The sequence below is a fragment of the Rhamphochromis longiceps genome, linkage group LG22 (assembly GCF_057381845.1).
Source record: "Rhamphochromis longiceps isolate RC_006_pf linkage group LG22, R_longiceps_female_GT1.1, whole genome shotgun sequence".
Classification (NCBI taxonomy): domain Eukaryota; kingdom Metazoa; phylum Chordata; class Actinopteri; order Cichliformes; family Cichlidae; genus Rhamphochromis; species Rhamphochromis longiceps.
In genome coordinates, this window is record NC_140577.1 from 32,377,474 (window position 1) to 32,394,810 (window position 17,337).

The 17,337-nt window shown below is 42.9% G+C and overlaps 1 protein-coding gene across 1 annotated transcript; it reads left to right on the forward strand.

The window, feature by feature from the left end:
• The first annotated feature begins 351 nt into the window (after positions 1 to 351).
• Positions 352 to 17,114, forward strand: ube2ql1 (ubiquitin conjugating enzyme E2 QL1). Its single transcript, XM_085396488.1, has 3 exons — positions 352 to 575; positions 1,267 to 2,230; positions 13,640 to 17,114. The coding sequence occupies exons 2-3, from the start codon at positions 1,484 to 1,486 to the stop codon at positions 13,769 to 13,771; spliced, it is 879 nt and encodes a 292-aa protein (XP_085252614.1). The 5' UTR covers positions 352 to 575; positions 1,267 to 1,483; the 3' UTR covers positions 13,772 to 17,114.
• Positions 17,115 to 17,337: the final 223 nt, after the last annotated feature.

Genomic DNA, 17,337 nt, shown 5'->3' on the forward strand with positions numbered 1-17,337 from the left:
TAAATTTGGAATATAATAATAAAAATATGAATATTTAGTAACTTGAAAACTGTCCTCAAACCCCACCCTATATTTTTGTAACGGATTGCCACACACACACACACACACACACACACACACACACCTTATTCCCTTGCTTTTGAATTCACCATGAAAAGCAGATAAGCTGGACTATAAGAAATCGAGGTTGTTCATCGGATTTCTTGTGTTGCACCTGGCACTCGTCAGCTGGAACACGGTGCCTTTACCCCTTCATACATGATCACACACGGTTTGCTTCAAGCTGGGCTTTTATTTTGAAATGTAACGTCGCCGGTGCAGAGCAGACCGGCTGAAGAAGGATTACCGGGGGCTGGCTCGTCCTCGGCTGCATTAAAGCCGAAGCTACCGCAGCTGCACACACACATACACACACACACACATCAAAGGCTCTCCTTCTCCTCCTCGCTGCAGCTCTCGCAGACAGCGGATCAGCTGGATGGTATAACCCTCTCTCCTTTTTTTGGTATTTTTGTTTCTTCCGTTCTTTTACGCACACAGAGCGGGACATTAAACGGAAATTTCAGCAGACCACGGTAAGAACAGGCTGAATTTTTGTGTGTATGTGTGTGTGTGCAGTGTCGGGTTTGTCTGTGGGCAGGAGTACACACATAAAGGAAAATTCGTTTTATTATGCATAGTGCGGGACTTTAAGTGTGCCCAGGTTCGGCTTTATGGAGACCTGTATCTGGTTGACATGGTAATTAGCCTGAGGGGTAACATATTCCACAGTGTTTATACCAGTTTGTGCGTCCCTTTAGCGAAAATGTTACGTCAACATATATATATATTTACTTATATGTGTGTGTGTGTGTGTGTGTGTGTGTGTGTGTGTGTGTTGATCTTCCACAGTCGCTATTCTATATCATGTCCTGTGGGGATCCAGTGTGTCCATTACATCAGGTTATAGCAACCTTGAAATGCAATGGCGTGTTTTTTCTTTCTACCTCTGCTCTCTGCGGCTTTTTGATTTTCCTTATACAGCCTCTTGCTTTTGACATGGTAATATGGATACTATGCAGCTTTCTCTTAAAATATCCCACACGATCACATCTGTGCTTCTGCGTAACGCATCGTCCTATCACCGAACAACTGCAGTCACAGACGTGATGTCCGTCCACTTGTGGGAAACATGACTGGATTCCTCTGGTCTGTGTGAGGAAAGCTGTTTTATTCGATTGTCCATCTGGACTCATTTGTTGTCTCTCTGTTTTTCTTTGCTTTTAGTCGAAGATGAAGCACTGAGGAGAGAACTGCACAGGCTCCCCCCGGTTGTGTTCATCCTGAGGCTGCAGTGAACGGAGGAGGGGGGATTGCGGTATAAGAAGGTTAATAATCGGCATCAATAAAGGTCGTCTCTTTTAGCCCGGAACACAATCGAAAGGGTGAATCTCGCCCCTGTGCGGGGGGATCGGCGGAGCAACGTGAGTGTGTAAAAAAAATTATGGCCACCCTACTGCGAAAGATCGGTCTGATCCGTCTGCACGACCGAGACACCGAGGACCCAAAGCACCACCAGGGCTCGTTAAAGGGGAGCAAAGGAAACCAGAAAAACAACACCAGCAAACACTGTCAGACCGCCAACGAGACCAACATCCTGAGCACTCCGGAGATTAAAGCGAGGAAGCTGGACCAGCACGGCAAGGACAAGCCGTCCGGCAAGGATAAGCAGGTCAAGGATGCGAAGGAAAAGCAGCAGACGGGAGGAGGTGGTGGCGGCGGTGGAGGAGGAGGAGGAGGCGTAGGAGGAGGCGGCAGTAAAGCTACCAGTGCCTCCTCGATACCACCGCTGCCGCCTCATCGGCAACACTGCACCCAGGTCCGGACGCGACGGCTGATGAAGGAGCTGCAGGAGATCAGGAGGTTAGGAGACAACTTCATCACGGTGGAGCTGGTGGAGGACAACCTGTACGACTGGAACGTCAAGCTGCATCAGGTGGACAAGGACTCGGCGCTGTGGCAGGACATGAAGGAGACCAGCACAGAGTTCATACTGCTCAACGTCACCTTTCCCGATAATTTCCCCTTCTCGCCGCCGTTCATGCGGGTCCTGACGCCCCGGTTGGAGAACGGCTACGTGCTGGACGGCGGGGCCATATGCATGGAGCTGTTGACCCCCCGCGGATGGTCCAGTGCCTACACGGTGGAGGCCGTCATGAGACAATTTGCTGCCAGCCTCGTAAAAGGACAGGTGAGGAGAAGCAGGGGCTGCTGGGTGAGGGTCCTTGCTTGGAATATCATCAACCATCTGTAGCAGATCTATTGCTATTACTGATGCTGATGTTTCGTGCGTAATTGTGGCACTTTTACACGCAGGTACAGCAGCTTTTAGACTTAGAGAGAGTTTAAAATCTGTGTTCTTGGCCATTCTTTGTTTTCTAACGTAAAACAGCCTCCGCTTCAGCTTCTCGAGGCATGTTTGTCACAAAGATTGCTGAATTAGCACATTTGTCTTTTAATTGCGTCGTGGAACTACATCCCACCGAACTACAATATAATTCTATTTAAAAATAGTGTTCATTCTCTACATCCGGCCTATTTATAGCATGTTCTGTCATTTTCTGTCAATGCATGGCTGTGATGTCTTAGATCCTCACACCCCTCCTCTCTGCTGTGAGCAAACCCCTCATTGTCAATATTATTCATCTTTATGTGATTTTCCTGCGGCCATTTCACGCAGTCTCTCCTTTATGCATCAGCTCTCCGTCTGCAGTTGCGCCGTGCTCTCCCTTTTTCCTTTTCCTTTTTTTTATCACCTCCGTGATAGCACCCTTTGACAACAAAGACCCGCTCCCATGCGATGGAAAAGTCTCTTTGCATGCTCTAACGCGGTCTAACTCAACTCTGCAGTCCTGTTAGGCTTTTCTAATCTATCGTTCGCGATGGTGGGCAGGAAGATAAGTGGATGAACAAAACAGAGACGGCAGGTTGCCTGCCTAGTAGACCTGAGTGACTTAGAGTGTCTGGATTATGTAATCCTGTCAAATCTGGGTTTTTTTTTACATCCTCAGTGCACCGCAGCAGCAGCTCTTCAATTCCAGCGGAAATGGCTGCTTCTCTAAACGCATCTGCCTGCTCTAACCGTTTAGTTTGAGTAGATATTCTGTTCTCCTCCCAGATAAGATTCGGTTTTTTCTTTAATGCGTTTCAGCTCTTTCATCTGTACACTCTACCCCCCCTTCTCGCTGACTCGGGCTGTTTTGGAATCAGCAGTGGGGCATTGCTGATGTATTAAACCTTATGTAAACTGTCACTGCATTGGCCTGCCCTAACCCCTTTTTGATGACATAACAAAACGTCATTCCTGAGTCATTTGTGGTCATTTAGAATCTGTCATGAAGAGAGGTCGTGAGGTCAAAAAAAGGCCTGCAGTGTGTGTGTGTGTGTGTGTGTGTGTGTGTGTGTGTGTGTGTGTGTGTACATCTTGATTTACTGCTTGATGAGAGGAGGTTGCAGCTCTGCAGTGTCTCCTAATTATGGTGCAGTGTCTTCCTTATCTGGCTTGCTAATGGAAACAATATTGATTAATTATTCCTGTGTGTGTGTGTGTGTGTGTGTGTGTGTGTGTGTGTGTGTGTGTGTGTGTGTGTGTGTGTGTGTGTGTGTGTGTGTGTGTGTGTGTGTGTGTCTTCTCCTCTTTTGTACATCTCCACAGGCACTCGCATGTACCCCGTCCTAGTTTTCAGAGAGGTGTAATGGTCTCTTACTCATGACAGACAGAACACACGCACACGTGTCTATAAATAACTAAACACACAGGATATATTTATTTGTCCTTGGCCACCGGTTCCCTGTAACAACAGTGATGAGGCCAGTTTAGAAGCTTCCTCCCTATTTTTAGTGTTAGAGGATACACAAATGACACGGTGCTGAGCTGAGAGTCAACAGAGATACATGTGTCTCCACCTGCAGACGTAAGGAAGCATAGACACACACACGCACACACCATCACACCAGCTGGGATGGGGGGAAATCGAGCTTAATATAGGTGTTTTTGTAATGACATCCAATTTTGTAAATGATATGTTGCTGTTTGTGTAGTAGAGTTCAGGCAGTATACCGATAGTACTATAATCCATTCTCTTGCAAGTTCTCAAAGCAGACATGCCTTTACTCTTAATTTGCAAGAAAATCTGCAGTTCCACCAAATTTTCTCTTTCTCTGGGTCACTGTGCAAAATGTAAAGAAAAACCAAATGCAGCACACACAAAAATAAAAAGAGAACTTTGGGGTTTTTTTTAAAAAAATATGTCTCTTTTTAAAGCAAGCAGTAAGTTTTGAAAAAGTTTTTGCATCATGTCTTCTTTTAAAGCTGTGTAAGTGTTTGGGAACTGGGGAGAACAACTGCTGTGGTTTTGACAGTGAACCGTTGTTTTCCCATTCTTGGTTAAAGTGAAGATGTCAGCTCCTCTGCAGTTCATGGCCTCCTTATTTTTTTGTTGTATAATAAGCCTTGTCCTTTCAGCTGCTCCTTTATTTCCCAAGTGGTCCCTACAGCCGATGGATTTGCATGTTTGATTTAGCACAGTTTTTATGGCAAATGCATTTCCCGATGAAACCCTGCCATTTATCAAGACTTGGGACTGGGACGAGTAGTACACTAACCTGTGACCTCTTGGGTGTTTCCTCCCATTATTTAAAAAGGGGGCCTTTTACGTGGAAGGCAAATGTGTTAACCAACTACACCTACAGGCGTGGATTGGAGGCACGTTTAACCTTTCCTGAAAAAGGATGTAATCTGGACAACAACACATATGCTCCAACACCTGATTTTGTTCCATTGTCTATCAAGGTATACTTATACTGCACTGGCAGTGTGTTTGGGTCATTGTCAGGCTGAAAACTGAAGTCACTGCCAATCAGATGAAAGCCTGGCCATTGCAACGCAAATCAAAATCTCATTTGACTTTTCCACATTCATAATTCCACCAATTTTGACAAGATTCCCAACACACACTGACTGAAATGCAGCCCCCAAACCACAACAGAGCCTCCACAATTACACATGGCTGTAGACTCATTGTTGTCTCTCCTGACCTCTGTACATGTTGATGATGATTTGAACCAACATAGGACCTGCTCTCACTGATTTTCAGAACTGTTTTTGTGTATCATTTTAAAAAACCTCAAGACAGCCTAAACCTTCCACTTGGACCATTTCTGACCAGGCTTCAGTGAAGAGCAGATGGATGAATTGAATCCTCGTGTCCTGTGTCAGGTCTTTGCTGGATTTTTTTTTCCAGTTTCTAAGGACATGACTTTCAGATACAGTTCATCTGCTGTAGATAGTCTTTTAGGCCCGTCACTTCTTCTTTTGTCCTCTACTTACGCAGTTTTCACAAGTTTTTTTTAAGGACAATACAAACTTTGTCAAGTTTTCAGCTAATAGATCTTTGGGAATCACCTTGTTGGTACAAAAATAGCATTTTATGCCTCTCAATCTGTGCTACCATTGGTATTTTTTAATAGCATTAACTAAAAAAAATTGGTACAAATTGCTGTGTTTTTAATAGCAGCAAAGTGCCTAAGGACACAATTTAAAACTGGTTCTAGACACAACGACGGTGCATTTATATCGGCCAGTGTTAGATGTCTTAACAAACAAAAAAACAAACATTCCTCTGAAAATGGTCGGATATAAGAAGTGGACTGAAAATAAGTGAAAAAGCGGCCGATGTTCAAAGGAAAGCTTTAAACGAACTTCAGAAATCCTAGAGAACTATTGCTCAACAGCTCTTTAAAAACTTATAAGAAATTCTGGCTCGTTGGAAACAAAATAAAAAGGAACATGGGGAACAAGGGGTGTCACAGTACTGGTCATACGTACTGGATACATTTTTAAAAGTTTAGAGAATTTCTTTGTTATTTTTCACCCTGGTTTTTCAGTTGAATGAAGGATTTACCTTTACACAGTTTCCATGCTCTTGAAAAGAGGATTGGTTATTTTGCTGCCAAATTTAGTTTTAACCTGCATTATTTTAACTAAATCAGTCAAGGTTGGACAATTAATTAATTGGACTGAAGCATAATTGATAAATGATAAGAGTCTTCACTTGCAGACCTTGATTAAAGGACTATTCCAACGGTTTCACTGTTAATGTCATTTTACTAGAGATGTGGGAACCACAGGATTTTACAAAAATGTATAATTTATGAAAAAGAACTCTCCAAGCAAGAGATATTTTACTCCGCTGTCCGTGTTAGGCTTATACAACCCTCAGATAGCACAGGTGACATCGCCAGGTTGTTTGTTTAGCCCTCTGGAATCTGAAAATGCTGTTTTCACAGAATCCGTCATCATCGCCGTGATGACAAAGCGTAACTTTGTGTGTAAAATCAGGGGAATTCCCCTTTAAAACATCCCGTCTTCTGTGATTTGCGCTCTTCCACTGCTGCCTGCATTACGTAGTGTGTGATTCTGTGCAGATTGAGGAACCCAGACTGGTGAAACTAGCAATCATTTACCCTTTACTGACCTCGCCATCAGTCCCACTGGGCTCCCCTTTGAGGATGATGTTGATGGCACTGATCCCCATTTGTTTATCCCAACACTTTTTAGCACATGTCTGTGTTATGTAATCCCCCCCCCCCAGGCCTCAAAGCTGCTTCCCAACATCACTGGGGCCTTCCCTGGTCTGCCCATTGACTGATCTCTATTACGCGGCAGCCACTCTACACAAGTGTGTCTCTCTCAATGAGCGAGTGCTTAGCTGAAATAGATAAACACTGACATGGCGCTGCATAGGCCCGGGGCACTCACCCAGACAGGCACACACCCATTTGATTGCCCACTGGTTCTCTCACGAGCAGACTTTTCTTTACTTCCTCTCTCTGTCCATCGTTGCCTGTGTCACACTGTGACTTTCTCCCAGATGACTGCAAGCACAATAGAGGTAATTGATACTCAATTTCCGTTTCATACTGGAGTCAAAAACCTTTAATACAGGCTTGTGCACCAGTGTACATTTCACAGTCTCCCATTCACAGACTTCCTCTTTGCGCTTTGAGTATTTCAGGCTGGCGGCTGCAGACTTTCTTTATTTCGTCTCGCACAGACACACAAAAGCAGCTCACTTGCTCACAAATTCTTCCACATAACATCCAAGCCAATCAGTTCACTTTGGGATAGCTTCTGCTCTGCCATCGATCTCCATGGTAATCTCACCTCTTTAACAATAGCCGGTTTCCTTTAACATATCCATCCAAGGAAGTAACCCGCCATTTTGATGTGGTGACAGCAACTATATGGCGGGACGCATGGATAATGAGTCTGCATGTGATTTCAAAAGAGAATAACACCTCTCACCTCCCTGACAGAAGCCAACCGGAACATTATTTGTGCTTGTCAGCCTGGGTAATCTGTGTTCAGGCCTCTGGCAGCAGAGGGAAGCTGAGCAGGTTTCAGGGAGAGCTGATCAGGTGAAACCCTGTCGGTTTGTTTTACATTTTAAAGGATGTGTTGATCCATTGTCTGAGAAAAGAAGAGAATGTCCTTTAAAGTGTGTTTTTTAGTAAAAGAGAAACAGAAAACAAATCCCAAGGCAACATTGCGTATAATATCTCATCTGAGTGAGTCACCCGGTGAGTCATGCATTCAGTTCTTCAAAACAAGTGGAATGAAAAAAAATTCACCGTGATGGTAAAGTTTCTTCTACCAAAGCACTAATCAGCTTTAAAACTCACGATTGTCTTCAATCTTCAGATGAGATCAGCCGCATTCTCCTTGGTTCCAGCTGTCTGACTTCATTTCAAGTGTTTCAATATGAGATTAAATGACTTGTCATAATGGACATTTCTAATTGGGATCGATGTCAAGACTGATGAAAGTAATCGGACGAGGTTTTTTTAAACGTGTCTGCTGGAGAGACAGAGTGACAAACGTAGAGGCAGAGTGAGTGTCGCTAAGCCTCGCAGTGAAATGAGGCCACTGTTGCTACATGAATGGAAACTCTAACCCTAATCTCCAGATCATTCAGCGTTACCACCTCACCTCCTTTTAGCTATTCTTTATTGACCCAGAATAGCCGAGCAAGTATGCATGGCACACGGTTACGGTTCACCAGATGTCAGGGGAGCTGAGAATTAATGTTGGATTTGCAATTTAGAAGTGTAGTCCTAAATTCAGCATCTTGTTTAAGGACATGACCGTTTTCACAGGTTCCAAAGGTCCATTAGGTCCCCTTTAAATTTAAATGCTGGTGATGAGGCAGAAAAAGTAGCACGACCTGATATCTTTTGGCTCCTTGAGTAAGACGGTGCTACATGGGAACACGATGTCGAATGCAAGCTCCAAAAATGAATGCTTATCTTTCTCAATGTTTTTTGCTAACACACAAATGGTAAATGGTAAATGGCCTGTATTTTATATAGCGCTTTACTAGTCCCTAAGGACCCCAAAGCGCTTTACATATTCAGTCATCCACCCATTCATTCACACACTGGTGATGGCAAGCTACATTGTAGCCACAGCCACCCTGGGGCGCACTGACAGAGGCGAGGCTGCCGGACACTGGCGCCACCGGGCCCTCTGACCACCACCAGTAGGCAACGGGTGAAGTGTCTTGCCCAAGGACACAACGACCGAGACTGTCCAAGCCGGGGCTCGAACCTGCAACCTTCCGATTACAAGGCGAACTCCCAACTCTTGAGCCACGATCGCCCCTAACACAAGTTAAAAAAGCACCACAAGTACTAATCATGTAACTCATATTAACTGAAGCAACTCATAGAGGGTTTGTGTGTGTTTGTGTAGGTAAATTACTATGAAGTGTTGGCATAGTATGGCCCAACTCCTAACATATTCCCTAACAAAAATGACTGTTTATTGCAAGTACTAACTTCTAACTTCTGGTAATTTATTGCTCAGACTGTCCTGTAGTTATTATATTCACATTTATAATATATTTTTATTGTTTATATGTTGTGTAGTATGACTGGCAACGGGGTTGGGTGGGCAAGAAAATACAATTTCAAAAATCTATGCACGTCACATTTTCTTAAGCTGTCCACTGGGCTGGATTGGAGTGCTCACCAGGCTGATTCTGCCTCCGGGCTTTATGTTTGACACCCCTGCTATTAATGTTTTGTACCAATTAAAAGGAAGATAATTGGTGAGTTTCTGAGGTCTTAAAGATGCATGTTAGCATGTTTCAGTGTTTGTGCTAAGCTAAACTAGCTAGCCACTAGCTGTTGCTTCACAAACTGTATGCAGAGAAGTATTAATCTTCTTTTTTTACTCTTGGAAAGAACTCAAACGAGCCCAATTCCCAAAACTATTCAATTAAGCAGCAGACTGAAAAAGGAATACTGAAAAAAAAAAGATAACGGTCACTTTGTTCAGGCTCTCAGATGTCATGTTCCTACAACAATGATAACCGTCCTTAACTGCAGAAAACTGACTCCACAGAAGCGTAGTATACCTGACGGATTAATGTTCCGGCTATGGGTGTATAATTTTTCTGCACTGCACTGCAGCATTCAGAGGCGCTCACCAAGTGAGGGAATTGTGTTAGTATTGGTTTCAGTGGAAAGCCTCGGTGCCTCCCTGCCAAGAACAATGCTACGGGTAAAGGGAAGTGGTGCAGTGTGTCATAGTGTGTAGAGTACCCAGTATTTTCCTGTGAATCACCACAAAATTTAACCTACAGTTTGACCAGTGTACATAGAGCCACTGTGCAGTCAAATTTGTGGTTCTCCCGTGTTTCTCAGGTGATTGTATTACATTAAAAAAAAAGCTAGTGACACTGGTATGAGTCACACCTTTGTCCAGGCTGTGGTGTCATGGCATTGAATGTCTCCCTATATATTTGTTTTTCAGCATTAAGTGAGTTGTTTCTTTTTCCATTCATCCTCCTACACAGCTTTCTTCAGGGAAGACTTACTGCCAGTAACAGAAAAGGCAGCTTTATCATTTCAGTTGACGCCTACTCTTCTTTCCTCCATATCCTCCCTTACACACACACACACACACACACACACACACACACACACATTTATTATTAGTCGTGTGAAGGAGGAAGGGCCTCAGCAGCATGGTGCCTGGTGAAAATCCTTAAGTCAGATATCACAGTGCTTTTCATTGTGCACGAGGCAGTTAAATGGCTCTTCTGACGTATATACACACTTTTTCATCATTTAGTGCCATAGGTGCTTCTGCTCCTCACTTATCTCCTCATTTCTCCGAGTACCAGAGGGTGTATTTTTACTTCTGATTGAACCTGACGTCTTAAAAGCTTTTTTTTTGCACGCCTTTAAACATTGATCTGTTGTTGGTCAACCTGCTTTCAGACTATCTGTCTTGTCAACATCCCTCCTGCGGCTGTGCATTCACCATCAACTTCATCCATGTGCATGTGTGGGCTGCGTTTCTGTCTTTCTGTGTATGGTTTGGAAAGATTTCAAAAAACTGTTTTCATAAAACGTTTGACAAGATTGCTGACAATTATGAACCTTTTGATCTGACGTTGAATATCCAGACCACAAAGTATTGATATGTGCTTCCTTTTGAAGTTTTGCAAAATTATATTCTGCTTTTTAAAAATCAAAATGAATGTGCACAGGCAAAAATTATACCATAAATCAAGGATTTTTTCATCTGCAATGAATTGGACTTGCGATAATACCACAAACAGCTGGAGGGAAATAAACTGAAAGGTTTACGTCAGTTTTCACATAGATTTTTGTTGATATTCCTAAAAGTCCTTTTTTTCCTATGTGTATTATTTATTAGATGTTGAGTTTAGTTTGCTGACATATTAAACTGTTGCATTCTGCTAATCGCAGCTTTTTTTAAATTTTCTGTCATCATAAACTGAAAATCTTTTAGCTTTAAATCATTTTTTTCTTTTAACTTTGTCAAAAAAAATATGTAAATGTCTATTATGTTACAACAATCTTCTGAATTTTATCGTCAGTGTCATCAAGGCTGGTTTTGTGGCACTACACTTGGCTTGCGCATGCTTATTAAAAATGTAATGTAGAACTTTTGTCATAAAAAAAGAACATGAAAATATTTTATTTAAAAAAATAGCAGCTATCAAAATACATTGAAAGAAGAAAGCCTCTGTCTCCGTAAGTTTTATACTGCGGGAAAAAAATAGATTTGCCACCTAATGGCAAAGATCCTAGATTTAGATCATGGCTGACGTCTAATCAATAGCTTTATAGCTCTGGATCTATCCAATTTAGTGAAAAGGAATTCATAATTTGGGTGTTTCCTCTAGACAGAGAGCCAGTCAAACAAATGTACTGCATGAAAGTAGTGTCTTTGGCAGAGGCTGCACTTTAGCCATCAGAAAGTGAATACATGAGTGCAACCTTTGCCAGCAGCTTGTAAATCAATATCGCTATTTAAAAAAATCACCACACTGCCAAATTTATAATTTCTTTACATTTGAAGACACACCTTTTTAATAGTCTACATTTATGACAAAATAATATCAGAAGCACATCTTGGCAGGTACCAATAAATATTTACTTTTTGGCATTGAGTGTGAAACGGGACACAAAATAACACGAACACGTTAAATACAGTGTGAGGCTGCAGCTTAGTTTAATATAAAATATCAAACAAAACAGCAGCAAGCCTGTTTCTGTTCACAATTATGGCTAAAATATGGCTCATATCTTGTATATTAATGTTCTCATTCTGTGACAGGAAATACTGCTGCTGCTACACAGTAGTTTTCTTTTGAAGAGCGCCAAAGGCAGAGTTACACGGAAGAGGATTAGGACCATGGGGAAAAAAACAAAGTTGGCATGTCTTTTTTTTCTTCTTTTCCAGAATTCTGAGAAAAAAGTCCGAATTCAGAATTTGACCCTTTTTTCTGACTTTAATCTCAGAATTCTGGAAAAGAAAAAAAAAGATGTGCCCACTTTTCTTTGTTTTTCCCAGAGGCCCAAATCCTCTTCCGTTGAGTTACTTTAATTAGAGGAATGGTGAAGTCACAACTTTGCCTTCATTTATTGATTAAATTAGGTTTCACATGTTGGTAACATGTAGGCATAAAAAACTGCTTGATTAGATTTAGGAAAATGTTGTGATTTGGGTTCAAAATATGTAGTTGTTTTAATATCTGTTTTGTCCAATAAGTTATTTGAGTTTTTTGATATAAAATGCGACAGACGTGCATACCAACACTGTCAGTAAAACACATCAAATGTTTAAGGAGCTTGCAAAGAAAAGCGTCTGGACTTCTTTAAGTTGCTTGAAGACGTTTCACCTCTCATCTGAGAAGCTTCTTCAGTTCTAAGGTCAAATGGTGGAGAGTCCCAGATTTAAACCTAGTGGGAGTATCCCCCCACAAAGGGACAAAAGGACCCCCTGATGATCCTCTAATCGCCTGAGCCAAGGTGTGAAACTGGGTGTGGGTCCCAATCAGCCAGAGTTTCGCCTTGTCTCAGGCGATTAGAGGATTATCAGGGGGTCCTTTTGTCCCTTTGTGGGGGGATACTCCCACTAGGTTTAAATCTGGGACTCTCCACCATTTGACCTTAGAACTGAAGAAGCTTCTCAGATGAGAGGTGAAACGTCTTCAAGCAACTTAAAGAAGTCCAGACGCTTTTCTTTGCAAGCTCCTTTGACTACGATGACCTGGATGACTGAGAACCTTCACAGACACATCAAATGTTTCCATAAATTGTTGAAAATCACATCTGTTGCTGTCTACATGGACTTGTTACATTTGCACTGAGCAACCATCTGTTCTATAGGAATATAGACAGAATACAATGAGGTAACAGCTACTCAAGTCCCCTCGGTTGTGCTTATTGACAAAGACTCATTCAGACTGATGGCAACACGTTGGCTATCTGTCTGCATTTGAAAATCAGACAGCAATTATTTGCAAACCTTTGACAGTCTCTCAGAGGGTAATTGTAGTCACTCCAAGTCAACTGATTGCAGAATGGTTGTTTCCAATCAGATGACCTCTGCAATCGCCTGAGATCAAAAGTGGTCATAAGTGTGCAACACCCTCAAGCTCTAGGCAACCATTTACTTGAAGCTGCAACTGATACCAAAATGTGAAAATGTTCAATAAAATCACCAGTAGCCACCGGTTTGCTATTTTTGGTTTTTGTTTGGTTTGTTTGTTTTTTTCAATAATGTTGCTTTCCTGTTTTACTTGTGTGACTGAGCAATTAGCTCTAAACTAGGAGGTAATGTTTAAGCTAAGTGTGTCCCGTTTGGATGCTTTTTCGGTTAATTTTATTTAAATTTGGTGCATGACATGAGCCCTTGTTAGTAGTGTTCCCAGCATATTTTCATTTATTTATTAAAATGTCGATATTTGGTGTCTCAGTATACAAAATAGCCACACAAAATACTGTGTTATTATGCTATATCAAGTTTTTTTCCCCCCAGCTCTAATACCAAGACAATTTAAAGTTTTGCTACACCACTATCATGGTGTCGCTCACTGAAATTAAATTACACAACACTAATGTCTGTGTCCATCATGCCTGAAACGACAAACGTCATGTGTTCAGACTCCTCATTAGTCGGCTGTTTAATTGCTTCTGTATTTTACTAATCTTTTACACATGGAGCTAACCTTGTCCCCCACCCTTTCCTTTTCCTTTGTTTCTTTATCTGTCGCAGGGCCGTATATGTAGGAAAGCCGGAAAATCTAAGAAAGCTTTCAGCCGCAAGGAAGCCGAGGCTACCTTCAAATCCCTGGTGAAGACCCACGAGAAGTACGGCTGGGTGTCTCCGCCCGTCTCTGACGGCTGAATGCCCCGGCACCGTCCCTCCGACCCCCGCGCTAGCCGGACAAACCCAGCTAGCCCCGACACGCAAAACGACACACCACGCTAACTCAACAATCTCTCATTTTCACCTTTTGCTGTTTCACTCAAGATTTTATTTTATTTTTCTGGTTTTATGTGTTATTTAATTATTTTTGTTATTTTGGATTTTGATCACCATCTCCAGAAGAGCTGACATCCATTCATCGCCGTCACTCCACCTACACCTAGAAAACAACTTTTGCTTCACCTCCCTCTCACCCAGGGATTCTTTCCCCTGTTTAGGAAAGACCTGAGAGGGCAGTGTTTGCTTGCGAGTGTGTGGGTGGGTAGGTGGGGGTGTGTGTGTGTGTGTGTGTGTGTGTGTGTGTGTGTGTGTGTGTGTGTGTGTGTGTGTGTATGTCGCTGCATTGGACATCCGCTGGGAGTGTGTGCACGTGCATCGGAGTGTGCTCTACTGTGGGTGGATTTTTTTTCTTTTTTGAAATGCACACGCATGCATGTGCAGTGGGACAAATCGGACAGTGTGGACTTTTCCACCCATGTGAAAGACTACTGAATGAAGGAGACTCATCTCCCTCTCCTGTCCTTGCAATCCCGCCCCCATTCTCCCCTCCCTTTTCCATCCCTCATTCCTTTCTTCTCTTGAACTGGCATTACGTCCCGCCATCTCTCTCTCTGTAGCTGTCGGGTCATTTACATATAAATGAAGCTGTTAATGTTTTATAGAAGGGCAGCGCACTGACGTTTAAACTCACTCATTCGCACCTTCATTTCCCCTTTCTTTTGACTGTGCCGTTGCTCACAGTTCAACGCAACATGAAGATTGTAATTTACATGGAGCTGTGCTCTCTCTTTCTCTCTTGCTCTCTCTATCTGTTTCTTTCTTTAGCTCGCTTTGTTTCCTTCTCTCCATCTCTTGTGGCTAAATTTAGAGCTCACTGTTGCGTAGATGGATATTGATTTTTAATGGAGAAAAAGAGTCACATGCTGCTTTATGCAGTAACTACTGTATGTATGATAAATAGAATGACACTCAGTCACCTCTCTCTCTCTCATGTTCTTGTTAGTGTGTGTGTGTGTGTGTGTGTGTGTGTGTGTGTAGGAGAGGAATGAAGACTATAATTCTCGCGATTTAGATACCAGATGGTACAGCTGAAGGCTAGACCTCAGTACGTGTGTGTATGTGTGCGCGTTTGAGTAAGGGAGACAACACTTAACAGAGAAAAATATGATTTACTGTGAATGACACTAAGATTTGAAGGGAGTGCTGGCTTTTTGCTAGATTACCTGCCTTCTTGTCCCGCCGTCGACGTCAGCTCCCGATTGTTATTAGCGTAAAACACGCGTGTAGCTGTGACCAAATATCTGCGCGCACACAGCCTCGTCTCTCTATTGGATGCACGCGATGGAGAAAAGGTCGGCAGAAAATACGCTTTGCCTCGCCCAGATGTTTTGCACAGCTCACACACTTGGAGCGTACACCTGCGGCCTTCGGCGGTAACACCTAGAAATGAAGACAGACAGGATGGCGTGCTGGGGTGGTGCTTTAAATTGAGAGCCCGCCGGATTGATGTCTGCTGAAAGCAAGAGACCGAAGGCAGGAGAACAGAGGGATGGGAGGCAATCGCGAGAGCTTTGATCACCGCCGCCTGCTTCTTGGAAATGTCAGGTGGATTGAAAATGTCCGAAGACGGCCGTGATTACTTAAGAGGCATAGAGCTCCAACCTTTTTAAAAGGACTTAGTATATATCTACTGTTAACTGTACGGCTGCAACAGCGTCGGTCTCAATCAGCTGAGGGGGCCCGCTAGCCGCAGACTAGCTATCTCTCCATTCTGTCCAGTGAGCTCTGTTTGTTTTGCTTGCCGCCAGTTAAATGTCAGAGGGAAGGCTGCTAATTGGTCTGACATTTCAGCAGAGCGTCATTAGAGGAGACCGCGAGGGCACATGGATGGACGATGTCAGAGCTCCCGCTCGGCTCTGACATTTTGTCATTTTCTTCTCCTGCCTTAATTTTTGGAGGGATGGGGGTTTGGCAAGGTGAAGGCAGGCAGGTGAGGGGTACTGGAGCCAGCTCCCAGCTCAGCGGTCCTCGACCATGGGATTTTCAAAAATCGCAGAGCCATCTGCGATTCGGATCAGGTCATATCTCGTCCCGACGCTCCCTTCGAGTCACGGTCGACAGCAAGTCTGGGTTTGAGTGCACGTGTGAGCACATATGTGTGTCACACTCCCATCATGAAAAAAAAAAATTAATAAAGAAACAGAAACATCACCATCACCATCTGGTATGTGATCATGTACGAAAGCGCGTTAGTCCTCTTTTGAATTTGGCTAGTCATTTCAGGGTCGGTCGTATAGTGATCTCTCGGCTTTGTCAGCAGAGAAAACTGTAAACTGAATTATTATGACAAAATATCTCAAACAGCTGAGTGTTTGCTGGTTTCAAGAGAATACTTTTGTGATATAGTTTAGATCGGTAGTTTGCAGACACTAACTGGGTGAACTGATTATGTTGTAATATATCTGCATGTGATGTGATTGGTAGCTAGCTACTGTATCTCTTTTTTTTTTTCAAGAAAAGTGAGGAAAAATATGGGGAAAAAAACAAAAAAATGCAAATGCTTCTCTTTTCTTGGTATATATTTTTTCTCTCTCTCTTTTTGGTTCTGTACTGTATGTATTTTTCTTTTCTTTCTAAGCGTCCTAAAAATGTCACATTGTGTTATATGAATGTTTGTGTTTTAATTTATTTGTGGTTTGCCAAAATGAAGATTTGAAGCATGTTGCAGGTACTGTCACAAGAAAACGAGAAGAAAAAAAAAACCTACTAAGAATGATAGCCTATGTATTTGTGTGATCAGAGATTTGGGGAGGGGGCTGGGGTGGAGGGTACAGGCAGCAAAGAAGGACAGAAGGCAGTGAAGCCTCGAGATTATAAAGGGAGTATTTTTGGGAGTGTGTCAAAGTGGAGTCAAGAAAGTGACATGGTGCTCCCTTGAATACTTTCTGGTGCCCTCCATGATGTCACTACTGTCCCTTTCCCCATTGATCCTGCTCTCTAAACAGCGATTTGGTTTGTGGGTAATGCAGTCAACACAAACATCTGAAGTCCCACGAGTCACAGATCGGAGCTCAGTGTGACCTCCCTATGCTTCAAATCAAACTTCTTAAGGGAATCTGACCTGTGATGAGTTACCCTGGGTCACTTCGTCCCACTTCTGACTTGAGTGTTTAGTCCAGACCGAGGTCTTACAAGTTCAAAAAGGTGAAAGGTCATTGCAAGACCAAACAGGAATGTGCAATAAAAGTTACAGCTTATTCAACCTCTGCTGATTTGTTGGTTTGTTTTTTGAGCTAATGTCACATCTGGGAGCTTTCTTAATGTCCCTGCTATGCTCTCAAACATCCTAAAGACACACTTCCATCTGCTGTGTCCTCAGCCTGGCCCCTGCATTGGCCTACTTTCATTTACTGCAGCTGACATTCATGGTAAGGACAGACTGTAATCACCCATCCTTGTCTCCTCGGCTAGTTCCTAGACACAGT